Here is a 13,951-nt window from a genome sequence, read left to right on the forward strand (position 1 = left end):
AGAAATTAGAGGAGTGCAAAAATATATTTAAGTGGATTGCATCTCCAAACTCCATGACTGCTGCAAGTTTCGTTGCAACCCGGGAGATAATAAAACGTGGCAAACCGTTCACAGATGGTGACTACATGGAGTCATTCATCAACATATCAGAACACCTATTTACAGACTTCATAAACAAAACCGGGATAATACAAAAAAAAGACACGCCTCTCTCCGCCAAGACAGTGCAAGAAAGAAGAATTAAAACGGCAGGCAACATCACCGATCAACAAATCAAGGACATTAATTCAGCGCCAGCATACTCAAATTGGCTGTCATGTGTGATGTGATCGATATTGAACAGACTGCGCGTTTATGCAGGTATGTGGCTGATGTTTTATTTTTATAAATGCAGGCTGTGTTTTATTGCACTCTGCTGCCCAGATAAGGGGCACGTTATGCACGTTCCATTTTGTTGTTTTTTCGAATCCTCGTAAATAAAAACTTAAAAAATCTGCTTTATTTCATTTCAATGAAACGTAATTCATTAATATTGTAATGAAGTTAAACTTGAGGCGGCATCGCACAACAGAGTAGTCTAGTGGTGCGTCATTTTCGACGGGATGCATTGCAGGAAAAATAAACATTTAATTATGAAGCCTCGTTATGTATTCGTAGTTAACTTAATCATTTTGATAGTAGGCTAATATAGCTATTGTAGATACATACAGCATGTGTCGCCTTCCTTATAAGGCTTTTAATTTTCTTGCGGCTCCAGACATATTTGTTTTTTGTTTTTTTTTGGTCCAATATGACTCTTTCAGCATTTTGGATTGCCGACCCCTGCACTAAGGCATTCGCTTCAAATGTTGCGGGAGGAAGGCGGGGCTATCCTCAGCAAGCTGGCTCGGCTGATCTGTGTTAAAGGGGTAGCGTAGCTAACCTACCCCGGGCTGTGTTTTCTTCGCCACTTCCAAATCAAGTGGGGGGGGGGGCTTGTCTTTGCCGTTTTTCTGGCTGGGGAACAGGGGAGTGAGCTGAACTTTTCTGGTTGGGCCAATTGGGGGGTGGGGGGGGGTGTTCTACCCCTGGCAAATTTTTCTTACTTAAGTTGGCAAGATATTGGCAGATTCGGACTTTCGCGATCAATACCTCTCAGCCAAAACCTTGTCTAAACATCAACGTTGCCTTTGTGCCTTGTAAAATATTTAAACCGTTTGTTTCGCTGAAAAGAAGCAATTGATCTCTATGAGCAGGAGAGGCTGGGCGGTTGCGCAAGGGACCGTCTGCAAATTACTAGATGAGGAGGTAAAAGAAGAAAAAAAACAGTAACGCCACAATTTGTGATTATGAAATCAACGAACACATCAAAGACATTATCATGATCATATTGGAACAGTGCTTTTGGATGAAAAAGCGTTTGTTTAACTTTGGACGTGCTTTTGGATAAAAAAGCGTTTGTTTAATTTTGGACAAGTTATGTTCTTAATATCAACGGTTGTGGCGGACACTAGGACCATGTCTCTCACCCAGTAGTCATGATGCTATGATCCTTTGATGCTTTCAACCTGCTGGGCACCAACACCAGCTGACCCGCTCCGATGTATACTCGGACCATACCTGCGGGCATGGTGAATCGGAGGGGCGGCTGAATGATGGTGGCTGGAGGCCAACTGCTGAGGCTGGACGGACATCAGTAGTAGATGAGGCCGCCCGGCTGGAAGATCCCGGTCGACGGCCAGGGACTCTGAAATTGGACTGCAAAGCCGTTCTCACCAGCGCCTGTACCAGCCTGTTGTTGGCTGGCTCGATCCCTGGTGCGCCAAGGGACTGGGCGACGGGTGAGAGGACCCTTGTCGGGATGCTGGCTGGCTGACGTGGTACCAGCTTGCTGCATTACCTGATGTATAGTAGGCTGGTGGAGGGATTTCACGATGTGGGACGTCTGCGGTGATTCCTCGCTGAAACATTCTGACGTCCGGGGTCACCCATGTGACGAGACTACATCTCCAACAGCCTGACAAAACTTTCTAACGTCTGGGATAACAATATGGCAAGATGACCCATCCGGGGTCACCCATTCTAACGTCTGGGTTCACCAATGTGGCGAGGCGAGGAAACCACACGTTGCTGTGCTAGTGGAGATCTTTAATCTTCGCATGCCATCACAAAACTGATACAACAAAGTCCAAAACAACAAAGACAAAGCCAACAGGTTCAAAGCATCAAAGGATCATAGCAACATGCCTACTGGGTGAGAGACATGGTCCTAGTGTCCGCCACTCAGCTCCCCCCCGAACACCCAGAAAGGCATAACGGAAAACCCCACAGGGTATTCATCAGTCTGGCACCCTGAGTCTCAGTCCGGTCCTGGGCGGTGTATGTGACACCAGGGGCCCAGGTGCGACAGGAGTAAGGGTGAGACGCTCAGCGTGAAAACCATGAGGTAGCGTTGGCAAAGGGATGTTCTGAAGTTCCGCAGGAGCCGGAGTGGCAGTGCTGACCTGCATGCTGGCAGGCACAGTGGGCTTCCCGAGGGACGGCCGGTCGCGGCTGCGTCCCAGTCTGTGCCTGGGCCTGAACCTGCTGCGGCACCAACACCAGCTGACCCGCTCCGATGTATACTCGGACCATACCTGCGGGCATGGTGAATCGGAGGGGTGGCTGACGTCCGGGGTCACCCATGTGGCAAGGCTACATCTCCAACCGCCTACTATACGTCAGGTAATGCAGCAAGCTGGTACCACGTCAGCCAGCCAGCACCCCGACAAGGGTCCTCTCACCCGTTGCCCAGTCCCTTGGCGCACCAGGGATCGAGCCAGCCAACAACAGGCTGGTGAGAACGGCTGTGCAGTCCAATTTCGGAGTCCCTGGCCGTCGACCAGGATCTTCCAGCCGGGCGGCCTGTGTGGCGGACACTAGGACCATGTCTCTCACCCAGTAGGCATGATGCTAGTGTCCGCCACATGGTTCTTTTTAATTCCCTAAACTCTATAGCGCCGCTGAAACTTAAAACTCATCCAAAGCGGCACACTCCGTGGTTTACGGATGAAACGCGTACTTGTAAATTGTTAAGTAGACAACTTGAGCGTAAATGGCGAACAACTAAACTCGAGGTTTTCCGTCAGGCCTGGTGCGATAGCTTGCTGAAATATAAAGAGGCTCTTAGGTTAGCAAAAACAAATTACTTTTCCAAAATGATTAGTCTTAATAAACACAACCCAAAATATGTATTTGACACGGTAGCACAGCTCACGCAACAGCAGCAGATTAATCATAGTTCCCTCCATTCAGCACACGATTTCATGCAATTCTTTACTCAGCGGATTCAGCTAACAAGGGACGAAATAAAAAAGGCAGCGCCACTTACCCCCTCGGCTATGACTGTTGATGCTAGTTCGGACAATCAGGTTCAAGAAAGTCTGGTTACCCTGTCCCAGTTTGATTTAGTATCCCTGGAGTGTCTTACACAACTGGTTAATGCAGCAAAGCCGACGTCCTGCATGCTCGACCTGCTTCCAGGCAAACTCGTTAAAGATTTATTCCCGGTTTTAGGGTCATCTGTCTTGAATATTATCAACATGTCACTCTCCTCTGGCATTGTACCTGAAGTTTTTAAGATGGCCGTCATTCAACCATGACTTGAGAAACCTCACTTAGATCCTGAAAATCTCAGGTTTTAGGGCCAACCACTCAACTGAGACAGCCCTTGTAAAAGTGACGAATGATCTTCTCTTAGCCATGGATTCCAACATCTCATCAATATTATTACTGCTTGATCTTAGTGCCGCATTTGACACTATTGATCATCATATTCTTATAGAACGTCTTAGATCATGTGTTGGTATTTTGGGATCACCACTTTCTTGGTTCAGATCTTACATCCTGGGAAGGACGCATAGTGTCTCTTATGGCAATGTGTTCTCTGAATCTTTCTCCGTCTCATGTGGTGTCCCGCAGGGGTCAGTACTTGGTCCCTTACTGTTCAACATCTACATGATTCCTCTTGGCGATATTATACGTAAACATGCTATTAGTTTTCATTGCTATGCTGATGATACCCAACTTTATATGCCCTTAGAAATAACAGATCCGTGCAAGTGCAGTAAACTGGAGGCCTGCCTTGCCGAGATTAAACAATGGATGTCTTCCAATTTTCTGCTTCTCAACGCGAGTAAAACTGAGATGTTATTTATTGGCCCTGCTCATCATCTGCACTTGCTTAAGAAGACCACGTTGAACCTGGAAAACTGTATTATTTCCCAAAGTAGTTCTGCAAAAAATCTCGGCGTGATATTTGACTCAGCTCTCTCCTTTCTGACACATATTAATAACATGACAAGAACGGCGTTTTTTTACCTCCGCAATATAGCTAAGATTCGCCCTATTCTTTCTCTTAGCGATGCAGAAACATTAATTCATGCATTTGTCACGTCGCGCCTAGACTATTGTAACGTTTTGTTTTCTGGACTTCCCATGTCCTACATTAAAAGCCTGCAGTCTGTACAGAATGCAGCAGCGAGACTATTGACAAGGACGAGAAAGTTCGATCATATTTCTCCGATTCTAGCTGACCTGCATTGGCTTCCGATACACGTGAGATGTGATTTTAAGGTGCTGTTAATTACTTATAAAATTTTACACGGTTTAGCTCCTTCCTATCTCGTCAACTTAGTATCACCATATGTCCCGTCCCGACAACTTCGATCACAAAATTCCGGTTTGCTATCAACCCCACGGGCTAAAAAGAAGTCCGCGGGATCAAGGGCATTTTCCATTCGCACGCCAGTACTATGGAATGCCCTACCTATGGAAGTTCGCGCAGCCACCTCAGTAGAAATCTTTAAATCCCGACTAAAAACACATTTATATTCAAAAGCATTTAGTTAATTGAGCCTGTCTGCAGCTTTCTTCTTTTTTCTTTTTTCCTGCCCCCCTCTTCCGACCGGTAGAAGGGCCTAGCTAGATGGTGAGGGTTGACTTGACCGCCTTCATTGGGTCCTGCGCTGATCGACCATCGCGGGTTAGGAGATCGGCTGTCTGCAGTCCACCTGGTTGGAATGTGGGATGGTTCCTGCCCAATGGCTTTGCCTGCTGTCAAGACATCACTGCACTATATAGCACAATATGTTTTCTGTAATTTATATTGTTTATGTGTATGTCTGTATTTGATACATGCAGCACCCACTTCAACCTGTGGGCCTGGAAGGGGGCTCCTTCCACCTGTGGTCCCTTCTGGAGGTTTCCGATTTTCCCCTAATTGGGGTTTTTAGTTTTTCCTTCCCCTTCTGGGAGCTTTGACAGGGGATGCTGTTGTGTACCTTACACTGAAAGGCATCTGTGAAGCCATTTGAGACTTCGGTGATTTAGGGCTATACAAATAAAATTTGATTGATTGATTGAATAATCATTAATAAACTAAATTTCCATTTATAGCTCCAATATTGTTTAATATAAGGAGTCCAAAATCACTGGGCACATCAATGACGTTTTCATGATCACAATACAACAGTCGTTTTTAAAATAAATTATTTTGTTAAATTTGAGGGAGTTATTTTATATGCTTGTTATTCATTTATACCCTCTGTGACGCTTTGAGACCCCGGAAATAACGGGCGTGCATCGACCCAACAGAGACTGAACACAAAGTAACAAATGAGGAGGAAATTTAATAACATAAGGAGCACGTAACACGTGACCGGGAATAGAAAAATAAATAAAAATCAAAACCCGACAGGGGCGGAACCAACAGGACGGCGACGTCGAAAGTTGTGCCAAAAAACGAGTAACAAAGTAAGGCGCTCGAAAAACGGGCTTGAACGACAAAAGAAAGCGCGGAAAATACTCACGAGGCAAAGTAACAACTGAGGGAAATGACAAGGAGACGGACAAATAAATACGATAAGTATAAACTCAGAAAAAACTCGGGAAGTAACAGACGCAGACGCAACGGAGGTTCAGAGAAAAATCCGACGCTGTCGCCCTGCTCCGGCTGCGCTAAATAGATGATGGAATTGAGAACAGGTGCGCAGCCATGGTTCCACCCCTTACTCGGTCAGGCCTGTCCTGCAATAAGACAAAGCTCCACAAGGGAAAGACGTGGCAGCTCATGACACCCTCAAAATGAATCACTGGCTCCCCTTGTTGTGTTGGGGTAAACACTCCTAAATATCTACAACCATCAATGAAGTACCCCCAATTATGCTACAACTGCTGGTTTTCTAATAAATTCCATTGCCTAATTTTAAGGATTTTTTTAAATGCATATTGACCATAATTTATCAAGATTTATCAAGAGCTCTGCTGTTGGTTCGATTAAGGACTCCAAACTTCCCAAACACATTCGTGAAATCCCTCCCCTTATGCTACAACCTCTGGTTTTCTAATAAATCCTTTTGCCTAATTTTTAGGATTATTTTTATTGATCAATAATTACCAATATATTGATCAATAGCTCTGCAGTTGAATGAGTTAGAGATCCCCAAATTCCCTCACACATCACTGACATCCCTCCCTTTATGCTACAATCTCTGGTTTTCTGAAAAATCCCTTTTACTCATTTTGGGGGATTTTTTTTTATGATTATTGATCAATAATTACCCATATATTGACGAATAGCTCTGCGGTTGGCTGGGTGAGAGACTCCAAAATCACCAACCGCATCAGTGACATCCCTCCCTTCATGCTACAACCTCTGGTTTTCTAATACCCAACAAACAGCCGAGCTATTGATCAATATATTGGTAAATATTGATCAATAAGCACAAAAAAATCCTTAAAATTTCGCAAAGGGATTTATTAGAAAACCAAAGGTTTGGATGGATTTTTGGTGTTTTGAGGTGTCTAAAGTTTAGACACCTCAAAACACCAATCATTGATCAATAACTCTGAGTTTGGTTGGTTTAGACTCTAAACCAACCAAACTCAGAGCTATTGATCAATAAAATTAAAATGATCCTTAAAATTAGGCAAAAGGATTTTCTAGAAAACCAGAGGTTGTAGCATGAAGGGAGGGATGTAAATAATGTGTGTGGTGATTTTGAGGTCTCTAAACGAACCAACAGCAAAGCTATTGACCGATATATGGGTAATTATTGATCAATAAGTATGTAAAAATTCCTTTAAAATTTGGCAAAGGGATTTGTGAGAGAAACAGGTTGTAGGATGAAGGGAAGGATGTTACAGATATGTGTGGGGATTTTGGGTTCTCTAACTCAACCAACCTCGGAGTTATTGCTCAATATATTTGTAATTATGGATCAATGAGCATATAATAATCATTATTAGGCAAAGTGATTTTTTTTTGGGGGGGGCACATTTTGTTGCATGAATGGGGGGTGATGATGCTTGTAGCGATTTTTTGGGGGTATCTGAGCCAATCAGCATTTAAACTATTGATCAATGTATAAGTAAATATTGTTCAATAACTATTGATTAAATCATTAAAATTAGGAAAACTATTTATTAGAAAAACAGAGGTTGTAGCATGGTATGGAGGTTGTAGCATGGTATGGAGCTTGTGATTTATTTTTGTTGCCATTTTGGAGTCTCTTACCCAACCAGCATATGAGCTATTGATAAATTATTGATAAATAATCTTTAAAATACATAAAAAATGCAACGTTAATCATTATTAAACCAGCAGCTTTTGCATGATCGGGCTTTGACAGATATGTGTAGTTATTTTAGAGTTTTTATACTTAACACTCGAGTTAATACATTTTTTTTTCTTTTCAGCGCATTGCACTTTGTTGACGGTCCCTGCGCATTCGCTCTGTTGCCGCCTGGCGAATCGATCAACATCATCCGTCTCGCTTGTTTTCAATATTTATCCAGATGTTTGCCATTGTAGCTGGTAGTCCGTGTTATGATGGAGGCATAAAGGCATCTTTGGTGTTTAGATAACGTTTTGGCTGAGAGGTATTGATCGCGAAAGTCCGAATCTGCCAATATCTTGCCAACTTACTTAAGTATTTGCCTTATGCCTTTTGTTTGCAAAGGATCGATTTGGAGCTACACTGGATTTGCAAACTTACATTTTTTGAACAAAGCAGCAACATGACACCAAAGCACGGCTGGACATACTCGGTACAATGCTTTTAAAACATTTGGGGACACCGGAGTGGATATACAGTACTGTACAGAGAAAGAGAGAGTTCCACTATGAAGAGGGAGAGGGAGAAAAATCGGGAGATATTGAAAAATGATGGGTTGTGACCGCCGTTTGCGTTGTGAGTGATAGCATTTTCTTTATTGTTTCATTTTTCATAATATGTTTGTTATTTTATTTTCGTTCAGATTCAATTAAGAGTAAAGCAATAAAATGATGTTCTTATATTCAACTGCAATTTGTAATTTGGACTTCATAAAATTTCGTGTATATTTATTTTAAATGATTATTAATTCTTTTACATTTTGACAGCATCACGTATAATGACACGTTTTAATTGCTGATGCGGGTTTACTGGCGTTTAAATGCTCCAGAAAATAGCCTGTATAACCCAGTAATGCGTACGTGTGCGCATTAGAGGTATTTATTCAAGAGTCTGACATGACTGAAGGCGTACGTGGGAAAGTCACGGACCGCCGTACGCAACGGATTACTAAACCATGTGCACGGATTACTAAATTGAGCAAAGGAATTAGTAATCCGTGCGCACGGATGGGTGCACATATTTTTATAATACCCTGGCACCAGAGGGGCTCTGTACGATTCCATTAAAAGTGCAATTTCATGCATAACGCGTGGAGTGCCTTAAACAACGTGAGATTTACTCTAGACGGCCTGTTTGACTTGTTTCAAGGTTGGGCTTGTCAGTTAACCAAAATAACTCGTTTCGCTTGTTTTAGGAAAAAGAAAAAAAAAGGACCTCTGATCTGCTGAAGTTTGCTGGTAGCTTGCGGGCGCGCGCGTACACTCGCGAGCCAGAGTAGGTTGTACAAATGTTTGCCTTTCACAATAGATATTTTGTTTAAACTAAAAGTTCAATTTATCTAACAATTGTATTAGATATAGAATAATCTTAAACACACACATGTATAATAAAGCTAAGATTGCCAGTACATACATATTGGAAAACAAGACTGAGTTTCATCGTCAGTTAAGACGTTTATTCTTTAAGTGCGATTGCTGCGTTTCCGGTTTAGCCTACAATTTTCTCGTGTGCCTTTCCCCAGTCGCCTGGTTGCTAAACGACTCGGTGTGAAACAAGTAACCTCCGGAGCGAGACAAAAACAACTCGTCGTAGCTTGGAGACGCCATGTCGCCGGCGAACCGGCAGCGCCTGGCCAGAGAACGCGGACAAATCAACGCCAAGTGAACAGGGACTGCCAGTATTAATGCTAATGCTAACGCCGCGTTCCGTTTAAAGGGAAAGCTGTCGACTCTACTGTACTGTTATGCTAGTCCGCTTGGAGATTAAAAGAAGAGAAAATGAAGATAACCCACGACGCGAATGAAGGTAAAGTTTGAATGTTTTTTTTTTAAACTCAACAAGACAATATCAAAAGGATCACTAGGGGTTCACGAAATGTAAGAAACATTTAGCGTGACGTCAAAAGCACAGCAGTGACGCCATGTTTGCGTATAAACTTTTCCCCCCGATGCCAATATGTTCTGTGTATTTGTATATTTCTTTGGAATTGGAGGTTGTTGAATAAAGTTGATAAAAAAATGTTTTCCCGACTTTTTCCGGGTATCGAAATACAATGGATCGCAGGTTTACTACGCCCCTGCCTTAGGTAGTTTTGTTTTTGTTTTACTTTTTACGACGTGGACTGCGACGTTTTTTTGGCTCTTTACTGCATTTTCCCACTTTACGACATTAACAGCTCATGACATTAGGGGTTGGCTGTCTTTATGTTGTTTTGCCTCCATCTTCAGGCGTCTTTAGGTAATTGCTGGTCTGCTATTGGTAGCGCAGATGCTGGTCTGCCATTAGTCTGTGTCACGTGTCACAAAGATGGTGTCACTTACCTTGCCTTCATGCTAAAGACTTGATCCTGATGTGAGTGCTTACAATATCGTATTTATGGTTGATTTAATTGCTTAATTCAAACTTTAATTTGTTAGCCACGGGTCCTAAGATTGCTAGTGATGTTAAAGGAAGCAGGAAGAAGATGATTAGTTTTGAAACGAAGCTTGAGATAATCAAGAAATATGAAGACTAGGCTAGGCTTGGCTACCCTCGCGTGGGAAACAAGCTCAAGTCACGTCACTCAAGGCTGAATAAATTATTTATCTATTTTTTTTTAATTAACCATGCTATTTAATTGTATACATCTATATTATATATAACAAGCACTTACTATACTATTGTTAACCAGTTTTTAATATGTATATACAATTTTGATGATTTTACCTGGGATTTTATATGCATTAGCTATTTTTCATCGGTTTCTGTTGCTCACCATTGGTTTCGTATAATGGGAGTCCACTGTATTTCCATCGAAAAGAAGATGTTGCTTAAACATTTTTACAGTGATGCACTCCATCTGAATTTTTTTTTTTGGGCAAGAACTCCCTAGCGCAAAACATTTTTGAATTAAGAAATAAGATGCTTTGCATCCACGTCTGAATTATTTTTCTTTGGATATACATTTGTGGTGGTGTCTCTTGGCAGACTTGACAACATTTTGAAAATAAATCACTATAGAAAAATGTAGTTACAAGTTAGTTCACGTTACAATAAATTCACTCTTAATTTGAAAAGAAAAAAAATAGTGTTTCTTTCAGGGCATTAAATGAAATGAAAAGTTAACAAGCTATAAGGCGTAGAATGTTTTGCAAAGTAGCTCCACAATTTAGATATAAATTGCTTAATGTTACAAGTAATTTTCTCTTAATTTGAAAAGATGAATATAGTGTTCCTTTTGGGGCATTCATTTAAATGAAAAACTTAAGACATAGCTATGTTGCAATGGAGTTCCACAATTTAGCAATACATTGCTACACATTTTAGTTCATTTGCTTTTAATTTGAAAAGAAAATATAGTGTTTGTTTCAGGGCATTAAATAAAATGAAAACTGAAGAAATTAAAGGCATAGAATGCTTTGCAATGAAGTTCCAAAATTTAGCAATAAATTGCTATATGTTCCAGTTCATTTGCTGTTAGTTTGAAAAGAAAAATGCAGCGTTTCTTTCAAGGCATTAGATGTGATAATAAAAACATTTGAAATTAAAATTTAACAAAAATTAAATCCTATATAGAATAAGTAAGCTATACATTGCCTCGTGGTACTATCAATTTGCTCTCAATATGAAAAGAAAAATGTCGTCTTCCTTTTGGGGCATTAAATGAAATGAAAACTTAAATTAAAGGCATAGCTGTTTTGCAAATGAGTTCCACAATATAGCAACAAAGTGTTTAATGTTCCAATTCATTTGCCCTTAATTTGAGAAGAAAAATGTAGTGTTGCTTTCGGGTAATTAAATGAAATGAAAACCTGACAAATTTAAGGCATATACAGTGGACCCCCGTGTGGAAAAGAGGGGACGGAAAAACTCAGTATTCCAAGTCGCAACATGAAAATTCGTAAATCAGGGAAGTTGTTACACAGGGGTCCATTGTATTTGGATTGGGTTGGGTGGTAATAAGGCCAGATGAGTACATGAATAATGTTGGTTATTTGATGCCTCATTTTAATAGAGTAAATTGCATTGATTTATTTTTTTTACAGTGTATAGAGACTAAACAAACAGTAGTATACAACGGGAAGGAAATCAAATGAAACCAAATGAGATTCCATTCAGTTTGGGCCTTTTTAGTCGACTTGATGTGTTTATATGGAGCATTTTTATTCGATGTGGACTCCAAACCCAGTTCTAGTAGGAATACAAGTCCCCGCCCACCAGGCTATAGTTCATCTGCACTGTACAATGACTTGTGAAGCTTATGGCTGAATCTGAGCCATAACTTGAGTGTTTCAGGTGAGCCGCAAAGTGTTCTTTTGACGCCGCATGTCCCCGACAGACCGCCCGTCACATTTTCCAATTGGCTCGAGTGCCACCAGAGGCTGACATGTCCGCCTGACGCGGGCCGCCAACATGTCAGGGGGGGCCAGTGACATCCCCACAGATGAGGACTGTGAGGTCCTGGTGAGTTGTCCTCCCAGTCCTGCAACAACATTATGTTACTTTGTAGGATATTCCACTCATCATACCAAATAGTGGGGCGTGTACGTATAATTATGCATCCGCGACACCAGGTGGTGCAGTGGCGCCGTCTTGCAGAAGTTAGCAAATGTTCAAAAAATCAAGCCAACATTTAATTTTTTTTTTTATCACCTTAATGATTAATAGGATTTAGAAAACAATCAGTGCAACCTTGTCACAGGATTAACGTTTCTCGCATGCTCCTTTTTCTTGCGCGTTTTTTTTTTCTTGCATGCTCATTTTCTTTTGTGCTCCGTTTTTATTGATTGCTCATTTTTTCTCACATCCTCCTTTTTTACATGGTCTTTTACTTGGTCGCTCCTTTTTCTTGCGTGCTTTTTTTCCCTTGTGCGCTCCATTTTTCTTGCGTTTTCTTTTTTCCTTGCTTGCTCTTTTTGCAGTTTTCTCTTCTTGCAGTCTGTTTTGGGTGCTCCTCTTTTTTACATCCTTCCGTTTTTCTTGCTTGTTTTCTTCTTGTAAGGTGTTTTTGGTTTTTGTTTGTGATTACCTTTTTTGCCACGTGTTATGTTTGTGCGATTTGCACTTCAGGAGCTCTGTTTGATATTTACATCAAAGTATGTGTATGCTTCTATAGTTAAAACGTGTTAGTAAAATAGAAAATTAAAATATGGGAACTCAGTTTGATATTATTGTCATGGTTGGGCATGGTGGCTTGTGGCGGTGTGGGACGTGGGAGAGGTGGAACCAAAAAGATGCAGGGCAGACTGGTATGAGGCTCAAATGAGGTGAATTTAATAACAAACAGAAGCAGGGTTAGAAAGAACCAAAAAATACAAAGTACAACAAAAAAATGCTAAACTCAACTTCCTGGGGCAACAAGGAACGGGAGGCAGCACGAGAAGAATGGGCACAAGGGAGCGCGAGGCAAGACAGCGGGGGGGGGGGGGTTAGACTTACAATGACCTGACAAGAATTGAATGCCAACAGGGCACTTAAATAGACTACACACATACCGAGAAGACACGACACAGCTGGGGAGAGACAAAAGGCAGGGGAAGTTGATTGGATGACAAGGAGGGCAGGTATACAGTCAAGTAGAAACCAATCATACTAACAAGGCTCGACGACACAAGGGAAACCAAATGAGCAGGACGAGAACTAAAAAGATACCCACAGTTTGAGAAAAACAAAATTCCCCCAAAACAGAAAACCCAACCCGAAATCACAACAGATACATGACAATTATAAGTGCACAATGTAATTATGATGCTTGCTGTTAATATTGCAGTCACATTTTCCTTTTTTGGGGGTGGGGTGGGGGAAGGCCCTCATCATTGGAAATGCGTACAAATGGATACTGGCCAATTGAAGCACCACTTGGTGGAAATACAAATTTAACAGGGGGTGCGAGAGAAGTTGAAAAACCAAGAACCCCTGTTGAAAACATTCAAGGATTGTCAGTTCATTTTCCATGCTATTTTCTACCAAATTCCCAATTTTGAAGCGTGAAACATGAACAAAACTCAATATTACATGATGAAAATGTGTTTTGCGTCTTCCCCAAAAGGGCCGTGGTGTTCAAAAGTTCGAAGAAAAAAAAGCAAAACGAGATTTCTACCTGATGGTGTACGATGGACAACAAAAAAAAGGGAAATTATCATCACCATGTGTTTCACCATGTAGTTCTGTTCTCTTGGGTTCTATCGTACCCAAATGACGCTAATGCCAATGCACTTCTTCTTCCATGCCATTCAGCCTGGCAACTGCTTCTCGTACTCCTCTGATTATTCCAAAAAGGTACATGTTAGCGTTCTTCTTTCTACGTCAACGAGTTCTTTCAATTCATCCAAGTTTGT

The 13,951-nt window shown here is 41.5% G+C and overlaps 1 protein-coding gene and 2 long non-coding RNA genes across 11 annotated transcripts in view; 2 read left to right on the top strand and 1 right to left on the bottom strand.

The window, feature by feature from the left end:
• Nucleotides 1–2,631, bottom strand: part of LOC148420608 (uncharacterized) — a 4,972-nt gene extending 2,341 nt beyond the window's left edge. The window contains exons 1-2 of the long non-coding RNA XR_015866147.1: nt 1,880–2,631; nt 1,509–1,809 (exon numbers count right to left, since the gene is read on the bottom strand). This is a non-coding gene — a long non-coding RNA (uncharacterized LOC148420608). The remainder of the gene's footprint in view (nt 1–1,508; nt 1,810–1,879) is intronic.
• A 4,733-nt stretch (nt 2,632–7,364) lies between these two features.
• LOC148420609 (uncharacterized) lies at nt 7,365–8,211 on the top strand. The gene is made up of 2 exons (XR_015866212.1): nt 7,365–7,899; nt 7,980–8,211. It is a non-coding gene; the product is annotated as an uncharacterized LOC148420609 (long non-coding RNA).
• A 912-nt stretch (nt 8,212–9,123) lies between these two features.
• The window catches only part of iqce (IQ motif containing E), a 47,189-nt gene continuing 42,361 nt past the window's right edge, over nt 9,124–13,951 (top strand). For 5 of the 9 annotated variants that reach the window (XM_088418677.1, XM_088418680.1, XM_088418681.1 and 2 more), the window contains exons 1-3: nt 9,124–9,440; nt 11,953–12,077; nt 13,851–13,892. In XM_088418677.1, coding sequence (XP_088274803.1) covers nt 12,027–12,077; nt 13,851–13,892 — 93 coding nt within the window. In that variant the 5' untranslated portion in view covers nt 9,124–9,440; nt 11,953–12,026. Of the gene's footprint in view, nt 9,441–9,943; nt 9,987–11,952; nt 12,078–13,662; nt 13,893–13,951 lie in introns of those variants that run through there. The other 4 variants (XM_088418679.1, XM_088418678.1, XM_088418682.1 and 1 more) reach the window with 4 other exon arrangements.

Source organism: Hippichthys cyanospilos, chromosome 7, assembly GCF_059441005.1.
Source record: "Hippichthys cyanospilos isolate Australia breed blue-spotted pipefish chromosome 7, RoL_Hcya_1.0, whole genome shotgun sequence".
Classification (NCBI taxonomy): Eukaryota; Metazoa; Chordata; class Actinopteri; order Syngnathiformes; family Syngnathidae; genus Hippichthys; species Hippichthys cyanospilos.